This window comes from Bufo bufo, chromosome 2, assembly GCF_905171765.1.
Source record: "Bufo bufo chromosome 2, aBufBuf1.1, whole genome shotgun sequence".
Taxonomy (NCBI): Eukaryota; Metazoa; Chordata; class Amphibia; order Anura; family Bufonidae; genus Bufo; species Bufo bufo.
In genome coordinates, this window is record NC_053390.1 from 435,125,155 (window position 1) to 435,137,860 (window position 12,706).

At 42.2% G+C, this 12,706-nt stretch overlaps 1 protein-coding gene across 1 annotated transcript in view; it reads right to left on the bottom strand.

The window, feature by feature from the left end:
• Window positions 1-430: 430 nt before the first annotated feature.
• DDX49 (DEAD-box helicase 49) overlaps window positions 431-12,706 on the bottom strand; it is a 52,152-nt gene continuing 39,876 nt past the window's right edge. Inside the window, exons 10-13 of the mRNA XM_040417432.1 lie at window positions 10,597-10,671; window positions 6,252-6,340; window positions 6,067-6,138; window positions 431-1,146 (exon numbers count right to left, since the gene is read on the bottom strand). Coding sequence (XP_040273366.1) covers window positions 961-1,146; window positions 6,067-6,138; window positions 6,252-6,340; window positions 10,597-10,671 — 422 coding nt within the window. The 3' untranslated portion in view covers window positions 431-960. The remainder of the gene's footprint in view (window positions 1,147-6,066; window positions 6,139-6,251; window positions 6,341-10,596; window positions 10,672-12,706) is intronic.

Sequence of the window (12,706 nt, forward strand, 5' to 3'; positions counted from 1 at the left end):
GTTTGTGACTTTTTAAATGCAACTTTTTTTGGGGGGAAAAAAGTCGAATGTCGTTTTTTTTTTTACACCACCCTCACCACTTTTCCAAAAGGCGGCTTGGCTAGTACCCAAGACAAATTTATCTTCACGGATACCAGTTCTCAGGCACAAGTGAAGCCAGAAATATATGGCAGCTCAGAGCTGTTGTAGATTCATGCTTAGGAGAATAAATTAGGCACACAAAGTGTTGGTCTTGATAAATCTTTCCCAAAAGCCTCATGCAGACGACCGTATGTATTTTGCTATCCGCAAAAAATACGGATGACCTCCGTGTGCATTCTGTATTTTGCGGAACAGCTGGCCCCTAACAGAACAGTACTATATTCTTGTCCGTAATGCGGACAATAATAGGACCTGTTTATTTTTTTGCGGAACGGAAATACGGACATACGGAAACAGAATGCACACGGAGTACCTTCAGTTTTTTTTGAGGACCCATTGAAATGAATGGTTCCGTATATGGTCCGCAAAAAAATGAAACGGACACGGAAAGAAAATACGTTCGTGTGTGTGAGCCCAAAATCTTTGAATTCAAGCTTCTTATCGGAATTTAAATGGTGTAAAAGGAACTGAGGATATTCAGTGCGCCACCAGTAACTGCCTGCCATGACATATACGGTACATCTCTCTCTAGTTCCAATTGACTTGTAAGAGGAAGATTAAGCAGCCCAAGGGAAACTGGTGTTTCTTTTAAATATTTTCTACATGGGTTATAGGTCATAGAACTGCTGCTCCCCAATGAAATACACATACCAATGGTAAACACAGGATGACATAATGTTTCCTTATTATTGTAAGGAAAGTCTATTAGGATAATATTTATGTACTAACGCCACACGTAGTACACTAGAAAATGGTCAACTCCTGCTGCCCTATTGTCTGTCGTTTGTCTAGGGTCTGTTCTGGTAAGTGAATGCAGATTCAGTCACTGCTCAGCTGAACTTTGGCAAACTTCTTTTCTTGTCTGAGTCGTTTCTTCTTCAACTTCCTGCGTACAACGGCATCTTGTTCTTTCTGCATTGTCTCCTGAATGTGTTCTTTGAATTTCTTTTTCTGCTTTTTGATTTTTTCAAGCTCTGCCTTTCTTTTTGCCTCCAGATCTGGATCCTTAAAATTGAATAAAAAAACAATTAACAGCATTAACGGCTTGTCCACCATACATTTACAGCATTGGTGGGAAGTAGATTGTGCTCTGCAGCATTAATGCAAAACTTTAGGAGTGGCATGGGCTCAATAGCTGTGCCTGTGACCACTGCAGTGGATGTCAGCTACAACATGAAACTGGTTTTAATTTTTAAGCAATTACATAAAATCAAAAATCACCATGTACAATACCAAGCATCAACTGTACAGGTGCAAAACACATTGCCTCTTTGTTAAACCATGTTAGGTTTAGGCTAGGCCCCTCATTTCCAATGAAGGGTAACATTAACCCTTTAAAGACAGGGACTCCCTCCCCACCTTCAAATAGCCATAACTTTTTTTATTTTTCCATTCACATAGCCATTTGATGGCTTATTTTTTGCAGGACAAAATGCATTTTAATGCCAACATTTAATTTACCATGTCTTGTATTGGAAAATGGGAATTTGACATCATGCTGTTCACTGTGCACTAAAAATGACACTTATTCTGCGGCTCAATAGGATTGCGGCAATACCAAATTTGTATAGTTATTATTTTGGTTAATTACTCAAAAAAAAAAAAAAAAAAAAAAAAAAAAAAAAACCTTTTTGAAAAAAATATATATACACAGGTTATTTAATTTGCATAGTCAAATTCTGACAGCCATAACTTTTTAAAATTTTGGTCTACAGAGCTGTATGATGGCTTTTTTTGCGTAACAAGCTGTAGTTTTTATTGGTACCATTTTTGTGGTATCTAAGACTTTTAAAAAAAGCTAAAAAAATTGTGTATCGCATGTTTTTTCATTTTATTTCTATTATGGCGTTCACCGCACAGGAAATTTTATTTTTTTATATTTTAATAGTTCAAACATTTTTGGACACTGTGATACCCAATATGTTTATTTTTTTTATTGTTTATATATTTTTATATGTAAAATTAGGAAAGGGGCATGATTTAAATTTTTATTACATTTTTTTAACTTATTTATTTACCGGTAACTTTTTATTTAATAACTAATCAGTCCCCCTAGGGGGCTACAACCTGGTATCTTTTGATCCTTTGTCCTATTCACCCTAATAGAGATTTATTAGGGTGAATAGGATTCTGACACTGTTCCTGCTGTATCATAAAGCCGACACCCACCACATATGGAGCAGGCTCACCGCAGCAGCTCACTCTATACAATTGTGGGTCCGTAATGCCGTACATATACGGCATTATGCGTTAAGGGGTTAATGCTGCAGTATAGAAAGACAATTTTTTTGTTTTCAATTTTGTAGGAACATTTTGGGGAAGGCCCTTTATTGTGCCAGCATGACTGTGCCCCAGTGCCCAAAGTGAGGTCCATAAAAAAACATGGTTTGAGGATTGAAACTTAATGAAGTCTACAGTCCATCTCAAGAGGATGCACTTATCCCAAAACTGGGGCTAATACGTTAGAAAACAGGAATTCCAAAATGAATGCACCATTAAAATGTCTATCAAAGGTTTCTTACATAAATATGACCATTAGGCTACATTCACACGTCAGTATTTTTCTACAATCCGATTTTCGGTCCGTTTTTTGCGGATCCGTTGTTCCTGAAAATGTTTCCGTATGTCATCCGTTTTTTGCGGATCCGCAAAAAACGGAAACATGTATAAATTTCAATAAGCAAATAAAGTTGTTTGGATTTCTTTAACCGCTTCACGTCCGCCCATAGGATATAAACGTCCTATGGGTGGACGTCTATTTCTGAAAGCACGTTTTAGAACGTCCTTTCAGAAATAGCAGCTGCACGCTAATCGTGCAGCTGCTGATCGGGTTGCCCGCTGTCAGTGACAGCAGGGCAACCCTGAGAGGAGGCAGGGACAGTGCCCAGGTGTCCCTGCCTTCTAGATCGCTGGAGACACAGCGCTCACCGAGCGCTGTGTCTGCAGAGAAGGAAGCGCTGTGCGCTTCCTGTTCCGGCCCGGCGGTCATGTGACCGTAGTGACCGGAGTGTGCAGGAACTGTGTGAGGTCTCTCAGAGACCTCGATCAGCCCTGCTGTGAGGCTGTACAGCGCTGGATTGCTGCTGTACAGCCTCTCTAGGGGTGCATTTGTCCTGTAACTGGGGCTACTATGTCAGCCCCAGTTACAGGAGAAATCAACAGTGAAAAAAAAAAAGAAAAAGTGAAGTAAATGTCCCCCAGAGGTCTTGTATGACCTTATGGGGGACGAAAAGTGTAAAATAAAATAAAAAAAATAAAGGGTTGAAAAAATAAAATAGTTCCCAAGTAAGGAATAAAAAAAAAATTTAAAAATAGAAAAAATAAAATAAAATAGACATATTTGGTATTGCCGCGTCCGTAAAAACCAGCTTTATAAAAATATCACATGACCTAACCCCTCGGGTGAACACCATAAAAAATAAATTAAAAAAAACTGTCAAAACAAGCAATTTTTGTCACCTTGCATCAAAAAAGGTGCAACACCAAGTGATCAAAAACGCGTATGTCCCACAAAATAGTACCAATAAAACCGTCACCTCATCCCGCAAAAAATGAGCCCCTACATAAGAAAATCTCTCAAAAAATAAAAAAAACTATAGCTCTTAGAACATGGAGACACTAAAACATCATTTTTTTGGTTTCAAAAATGCTATTATTGTGTTAAAGTGAAACAAATAAAAAAAAGTATACATATTAGGTATTGCCGCATCTGTAAAAACCAGCTCTATAAAAATATCACATGACCTAACCCCTCGGGTGAACACTGTAAAAAAAAAATGAAAAAAAAAAAATGTCAAAACAAGCAATTTTTGTCACCTTGCATCACAAAAGGTGCAACACCAAGTGATCAAAAACGCGTATGTCCCACAAAATAGTACCAATAAAACAGTCACCTCATCCTGCAAAAAATGAGCCCCTACATAAGAAAATCTCTCAAAAAATAAAAAAAACTATAGCTCTCAGAACATGGACACATTAAAACATAAATTTTTTTGTTTCAAAAATGCTATTATTGTGTAAAACTTTAATAAATGAGAAAAAGTATACATATTGGGTATCGCCACGTCCGTAACGATCTGCTCTATAAAAATGTCACTTGACTGAACCCCTCAGGTGAACGCTGTAAAAATAAATAAATAGAAACTGTGCTAAAACAACCAATTTTTTGGTCACCTTGCCCCATAAAGTGTTATAATGAATGATCAAAAAATCATATGTACCCAAAAATAGTACTAATAAAACTGGCACCTTATCCCCTAGTTTCCAAAATGGGGTCACTTCTTGGGAGTTTCTACTGTAAGGGTGCATCAGGGGGCTTCAAATGGGACATGGCATCTAAAAACCATGTGGAGTTCCTTTTCTTCTGCGCCCTGCCGTGTGCCCATACAGCAGTTTATGACCACATGTGGGGTGTTTCTGTAAACCGCAGAATCTGGGTAATAAATATTGAGTTTTGTTTGGCTGTTAACCATCGATGTGTTAAAGAAATTTTTTTTATTAAAATGGAAAATCTGCCAAAAAAGTGAAATTTAAAAATTTGATCTCCATTTTCTTTTAATTCTTGTGGAACGCCTAAAGGGTTAACAAAGTTTGTAAAATCGGTTTTGAATACCTTGAGGGGTGTAGTTTCTACAATGGGGTCATTTATGGGGGTATCCACTATGTAGGCCCCACAAAGTGACTTCAGACCTGAACTGGTCCTTATAAAGTGGGTTTTGGCAATTTTCTTATAAATTTGAAGAATTGCTTCTAAACTTCTAAGCCTTCTAACGTCCTAAAAAAATAAAATGACATTTCCAAAATGATGCCAACATAAAGTAGACATATGGGGAATGTTAAATAATAAATATTTTATGAGGTATCACTTTCTGTTTTAAAAGCAGAGAAATTGAAATTTAGAAAATTGCGAATTTTTCAAATTTTTGGGTAAATTTGGGATTTTTTCATAAATAAAGGTGAAATATTTTGACTCAAATTTATGATTATCATGAAGTACAATGTGTCACGAGAAAACAATCTCTGAATGACTTGGATAAATAAAGGCGTTCCAAAGTTATTACCACATAAAGTGAGATATGTCAGTTTTGCAAAATTTGGCCTGGTCAGGAAGGGGGCAAATGGTCCAGATGGCAAGTGGTTAAAAAAAAAAAAAAAAATATTTAAATGTAATTTCCAGGAACGGATTCCGTATAAAACGGATGACATCTGTATGTCATCCGTTTTTTGCGGATCCATTGACTTTGTATTGTACCAGGATCCGATTTTTCAGGAAAAGAATAGGACATGTTTTATATTTAAACGGACATGCGGAACGGAACAACGGAAACGGACAGCACACATTGTGCTGTCCGTTTTTTTCCAGGACCCATTGAAAATGAATGGGTCCAGATCTGTTCCGCAAAAAACGGAACAGATCAGGAAAGAAAAAACGGACGTGTGAATGGACCCTTAGGGAAACTTAAACACAAATGTGTGGCACTCTGAGCTGTTAAAAAAAAAGCAACATTAAAGACACTTAGCTTTTTTTATATCTTCCTCTGATTTCACCATGAAAAATTACAAATATAAAATAGGCATAAAAACGGCCTCAAAAAAGATGCAAAAAAATATTTCAATCACCAAAAGAGAAAGCAGATATTGGTTTCAAATGCTCATGTACTTGAAAAAAGCAAAACCATAATTGTACGTCCACAGCAGACTGCAGAAAATTCCACATGTGTTATGTGCAGATTTGTTATGGATTTCACCCTATTGCAATCCAAAGATGAAAAAGTCTACAGCATATACATACCATGTGGACATTCCCTACCAGAAGAAAAAAGACCTAGTCTTGCATTGGTTAAACATATAAAAGAACACAGTAAATGCATCACAGAATGGACAGCAATTGAGCCCATGACAATATTTCATCTGGTTGTTCCTTACCTTTCCTTCTAAAATGAGTTGTTTCCGCTTGTTTATTTCCTTCTTTTCATCAAAGTCTGTACATTCCAGTTTCTAGAAGCAAGAGAGAATGCATGTCACTAGTCACCGTGACACCAAGTGTTAGCAATTGGTAACTACGGTACATTTCAGCATCTGCTAGTATCCGGAAGGAAGAGTGTACTTACAATGTCACATTCCCGCCTGGTGACATTCACTTGGGTGAGGATTTTCAGGACTTCACTTTCTTTCACCATATAGTCTTGCAGCTTCATGTCTGCCCATTGAGAAATAAAGAATTATTAAATTGAAGCTTTACTTTCACACATCTTCTGAGAGGTCGTCCATGACCCAGATCCCAAATATTTCAGCATTCAACCTTTAGCTGGGAGATACATGGATCTATTGCCAAATATACTAATAAGGCCTCATGCACACGACCGTTGTTGTGTTCCGTTCCGCAAAATGGGGTTCCGTTGCTCCGTGATCCGTTCCCGTTTTTGTTTCCGTGTGCCTTTTTTTATTTTTGGAGGATCACCAGACATGAAGGAAAGTAAAAAAAAATCTAAGTCAAGTTTGCCATCCAAATGATAGGAAAAAAACGGACGCGGATGATAATCTTGTGTGCTTCCGCGTTTTTTCACGGTCCCATTGACTTGAATGGGTCCGCGAACCGTTTTCCGTGAAAAAAATTAGGACAGGTTATATTTTTTTGACGGACTGGAACCACGCATCACGGACGCGGATGGCAAACGGTGCATTAGCCGAGTTTTCAACTGACCCATTGAAAGTCAATGGGTTCGCAGAAAATCACGAAAAACGGAACAACGGACACGGAATAAAACAACGGTCGTGTGCATGAGGCCTAAAGGGTATAAAATGCAGGTTGGATGTGGACCAAATATACGTTTGTGTGCATGAGCCCTAAATCATGAATCAAAAAAGCACAGCCTTATTGAACACCCCCTTTATAGTCTACTTATTTATATCATCATTGAGGCATGTACATTAATTTAATACTGGAACAAATGGAGTGTGTTAAAGATATTGTAAAATCCTTAAAGGGGTTGATCGGGATTTTAATATTAATGACCTATCCCCAGAAGAGGTCATTAATAAAAGATCTGCAGGGGTCAGACACCCAGCAACCCCGCCGATCAGCTGGTTGAAGTGTAGGCCGTGCTCCATGCGAGCACAGCCTTCCCTTCATTGTTTACCTGCTCACCAATGACATTGCAGCGGTGAGCAGATGAGACAGCTTGTTCTTATACACCTGACTAGTAACGAGCCGTCCTATTGAAGTGAATGGGACAGCTTGTAATTACACCTGTTCTCTGCTGCAATGTTAATGGCAAGCAGATAAACAATGGAGAAGGCAGCGCTCACATGGAGTGCGGCCTTCTCTTCAAACCGCTGATTGGCGGGGGTGCTGGGTTTCTAAGCCCCGCTGAACTAATATTGATGACCTATACTGAGGATCGTCATCAATGTTAAAATCCTGGGAAACCCCATTACTTTCCTGGTGGAAAAAAAATATACCGTATTTTTCGCTTTATAAGACGCACCTGATAAGACGCACCTAGATTTTTGAGGAGGAAAATAAGAAAAAAAAATTTGAACCAAAAGGTGTGCTTTTGGAGGGGTTTTGAACAAAAGGTGTGCTTTTGGAGGGGTTTTGAACAAAAGGTGTGCTTTTGGAGGGGTTTTGAACTAATGGTGTGCTTTTGGAGGGGTTTTGAACTAATGGTGTGCTTTTGGAGGGGTTTTGAACTAATGGTGTGCTTTTGGAGGGGTTTTGAACTAATGGTGTGCTTTTGGAGGGGTTTTGAACTAATGGTGTGCTTTTGGAGGGGTTTTGAACTAATGGTGTGCTTTTGGAGGGGTTTTGAACTAATGGTGTGCTTTTGGAGGGGTTTTGAACTAATGGTGTGCTTTTGGAGGGGTTTTGAACTTATGGGGGGACCTGAACTTATGGGGGGACCTGTGGGTGACGCACTGTTATGGGGGGACCTGTGGGTGACGCACTGTTATGGGGGGACCTGTGGGTGACGCACTGTTATGGGGGGACCTGTGGGTGACGCACTGTTATGGGGGGACCTGGGGGTGACGCACTGTTATGGGGGGACCTGTGGGTGACGCACTGTTATGGGGGGACCTGTGGGTGACGCACTGTTATGGGGGGACCTGTGGGTGACGCACTGTTATGGGGGGACCTGTGGGTGACGCACTGTTATGGGGGGACCTGTGGGTGACGCACTGTTATGGGGGGACCTGTGGGTGACGCACTGTTATGGGGGGACCTGTGGGTGACGCACTGTTATGGGGGGACCTGTGGGTGACGCACTGTTATGGGGGGACCTGTGGGTGACGCACTGTTATGGGGGGACCTGTGGGTGACGCACTGTTATGGGGGGACCTGTGGGTGACGCACTGTTATGGGGGGACCTGTGGGTGACGCACTGTTATGGGGGGACCTGTGGGTGACGCACTGTTATGGGGGGACCTGTGGGTGACGCACTGTTATGGGGGGACCTGGGGGTGACGCACTGTTATGGGGGGACCTGGGGGTGACGCACTGTTATGGGGGGACCTGGGGGTGACGCACTGTTATGGGGGGACCTGGGGGTGACGCACTGTTATGGGGGGACCTGGGGGTGACGCACTGTTATGGGGGGACCTGGGGGTGACGCACTGTTATGGGGGGACCTGGGGGTGACGCACTGTTATGGGGGGACCTGGGGGTGACGCACTGTTATGGGGGGGCCTGGGGGTGACGCACTGTTATGGGGGGACCTGGGGGTGACGCACTGTTATGGGGGGACCTGGGGGTGACGCACTGTTATGGGGGGACCTGGGGGTGACGCACTGTTATGGGGGGACCTGGGGGTGACGCACTGTTATGGGGGGACCTGGGGGTGACGCACTGTTATGGGGGGACCTGGGGGTGACGCACTGTTATGGGGGGACCTGGGGGTGACGCACTGTTATGGGGGGACCTGGGGGTGACGCACTGTTATGGGGGGACCTGGGGGTGACGCACTGTTATGGGGGGACCTGGGGGTGACGCACTGTTATGGGGGGACCTGGGGGTGACGCACTGTTATGGGGGGACCTGGGGGTGACGCACTGTTATGGGGGGGACCTGGGGGTGACGCACTGTTATGGGGGGACCTGGGGGTGACGCACTGTTATGGGGGGACCTGGGGGTGACGCACTGTTATGGGGGGACCTGGGGGTGACGCACTGTTATGGGGGGACCTGGGGGTGACGCACTGTTATGGGGGGACCTGGGGGTGACGCACTGTTATGGGGGGACCTGGGGGTGACGCACTGTTATGGGGGGACCTGGGGGTGACGCACTGTTATGGGGGGACCTGGGGGTGACGCACTGTTATGGGGGGACCTGTGGGTGACGCACTGTTATGGGGGGACCTGTGGGTGACGCACTGTTATGGGGGGACCTGTGGGTGACGCACTGTTATGGGGGGACCTGTGGGTGACGCACTGTTATGGGGGGACCTGTGGGTGACGCACTACTACGGGGGATGTAGCATCATATATAGCATCTTATGTAATGGGGGTCACTATTCACACAGGGACAATATACTGTGACACATATGATACTGTGACCAGCATAAGATGATCTTATGCTGGTCACAGTATCATGTGTCACAGTATATTGTCCCTGTGTGAATAGTGACCCCCATTACACCACAGGGCACACAGTAGACTTTATATGTAAAATCTTTTAATGGCTCTGCTTTCTTCTATACCAGTACTCACTATAAAAGCAGCAGTCCGGCCAGCACGTGACGTCACTCACTCAGTCAGTCACGCTCCTGCCAGCTTCATTAATGAAGTGGGAGGAGCATGACCGAGTGAGTGACGTCACGCGCCGGCTGGACCGCTGCTTTCATAGTGAGTACTGGTATAGAAGAAAGCAGAGTGTAATGAAGCCGTTTTCATATGTAAAGTCTATAATCTTCAAGCAGTGTCTCTGCTTTAAACTAGGGCAATCCTCTGTAGTGCAACTCACTATGAAAGCGGCAGGCAGAGCGGCAGCGTAACCTCGCGATTCTCACTCATTAATGCTCCTCCCACTTCCTTCCCATGAATGAGTGAGAATCGCGAGGTTACGCTGCCGCTCTGCCTGCCGCTTTCATAGTGAGTTGCACTACAGAGGATTGCCCTAGTTTAAAGCAGAGACACTGCTTGAAGATTATAGACTTTACATGTGATAATTACCGTGAGCGGGGTCCGATGTATTACAGTACAGTGACTGCATCGGGCCCCGCCGCGAGTGTTGCCAGCCTCCGTCCCCTCCTCCCACCCCGCTGATACATTGCGGCTTGCGATGTATCAGCGTGACCAAAGTAAACATGGCAGTGTTCGCTTTATAAGACGCACTGCCATTTCCCCCCCACTTTTGGGGGGGGGGGGGGAAAGTGCGTCTTATAAAGCGAAAAATACGGTAAGTGAATCAATAAAAATGCAAAAAAATAAATAAAAAATTACAAATAACCAGACACTCACTGATCTTTTCTTCTATAGCATGCACCAGATGAATGTCATACTGAGTTACCAATGTTATTGCCATGCCATGGCGCCCTAAAAAGGAGGAAAAAAAAAAAAAAAAGTAATGAGAACAAAACTAAAAGGAATCAAACAATGATCTCAATGGGACATCCAATTATAAATTTCTTCTGACAATACAGAGATTACATAGATCACAGTGCAGTAACTCTCAAACTAATGCTCTTCAGTGCAAATGACTTTAAACTAGGACAAATAAATGTCCAAAAAAAACTTTAAAAAAAAGAAAGTTACAAAGAAATGTGCACATACAAAAAAAATCTAAAGAAAAGGACAGATAAAACTATTAGAAATTATGGAATGTAACATATAAAAATGTATTGCACTACTTTCCAAAAATGAAATACAAATAAAAAGAAAAGGAAGTGCCAAAAAATTCATAAAACACACAAACTACAGCCAAATACCTTTCTTGCATAAAATATTCCTTAGGCCTTGAGGTCAAACAAAGGCAATGTGAAGAGACAATACTCATGAAGATAACCCCAGTCCCTGTTCCACATTAGGCGTTTTAAGAGCATCTCATGGTCTGGTGGACTACAGCCATCTATGTATCATACAGATGCTCAACCCTATGAATGGCCACCGTATAACACTACATTTTCCTTGCTATATCCACAGGAGGGGAAATGTAAAGTCAGATAAGGGTTTTCCTATTGTTTAGGGTGCTAGAAGTCAGACCATGTTGAGATCAGATGATTACCACAGTGGCTACAATAGGAAAGGGGTTGTCTCTGTTGAGGTAATCTCTAGGACAATGTTTCACCAACCTATGGCTCTCCAGCAGTTGCAAAACGACAACTGCAATTGTTCCCCAATATAGCCTATGACAAGATTGGAGTTGTTTTTCAACCACTAGAGAGCCACAGGTTGGAGATTTACTGCCGTAGGGTATTCTAAAAGACCCATAGTGGGGCCATAATTTACAGTAAAGGAGTATACTGCGTTCCCTGCTGAGAGTACTTACAAGAAAGGAAAGGGCCAAGTCATTTGTACAATGGCCATACCTATATGACCATGCAGATACCAACAAAATGCACAAAGTAATGATAGTGTCAAATCACATCTTTGTTATATCATTATATCATTAAACCGCACAATACAAAAATAGATAAAAGCAGATGGACATCCGTTATATATGGCTACATTTACACGACAGTCAGTGTTTTGCAGTCTGTAAATTGCAGAACCGCATAACATGGATGCCAGCCGTGTGCGTTCTGCATTTTGCGAACCGCACATGACTGGCGCTATATAGAAAATACCTATTCTTATCAGAGATTGTGGACAAGAAAAGGACAGACTCTATATTGTTGCGGGGCCGCGGAATGGAACAGATGCAGACAGCACACTGTGTGCTGTCTGCATCTTTTGCGGTCACATTGAAATAAATGGGTGTGGAAAGGATGTGGACCCATTCATATGGTCGTGAGAATGTACCCTAAAAATGTCAGCAATGTCGAACACTGGACAATAACATACAGCGTAGGTCACATGACTAACCACTTTTTCAGGTAACAAATAATAATATAGCACTAAGTAAATCTACAGGGTGGGCCATTTATATGGATACACCTTAATAAAATGGGAATGGTTGGTGATATTAACTTCCTGTTTGTGGCACATTAGTATATGAGAGGGGGGAAACTTTTCAAGATGGGTGGTGACCATGGCAGCCATTTTGAAGTCAGCCATTTTGAATCCAACTTTAGTTTTTTCAATAGGAAGAGGGTCATGTGACACATCAAACTTATTGGGAATTTCACACGAAAAACAATGGTGAGCTTGGTTTTAACAAAACTTTATTCTTTCATGATTTATTTACAAGTTTCTCTTTGTTTACAGACATTGACATGTCGCCGAAGTTAACACGTGAGGAGCGGATAGAAATTGTGTTTATGTCTGGTGAACGCAGTAACCGGGTCATTGCAGCAGATTTCAATGCAAGACACCCTACGAGACCACCCATCTCCCATGCTACAGTTAGCAAACTGCTTGCTAAGTTCCGTGAAACTGGTTCAGTGTTGGACGCATGAAATCTGTCTCTAAT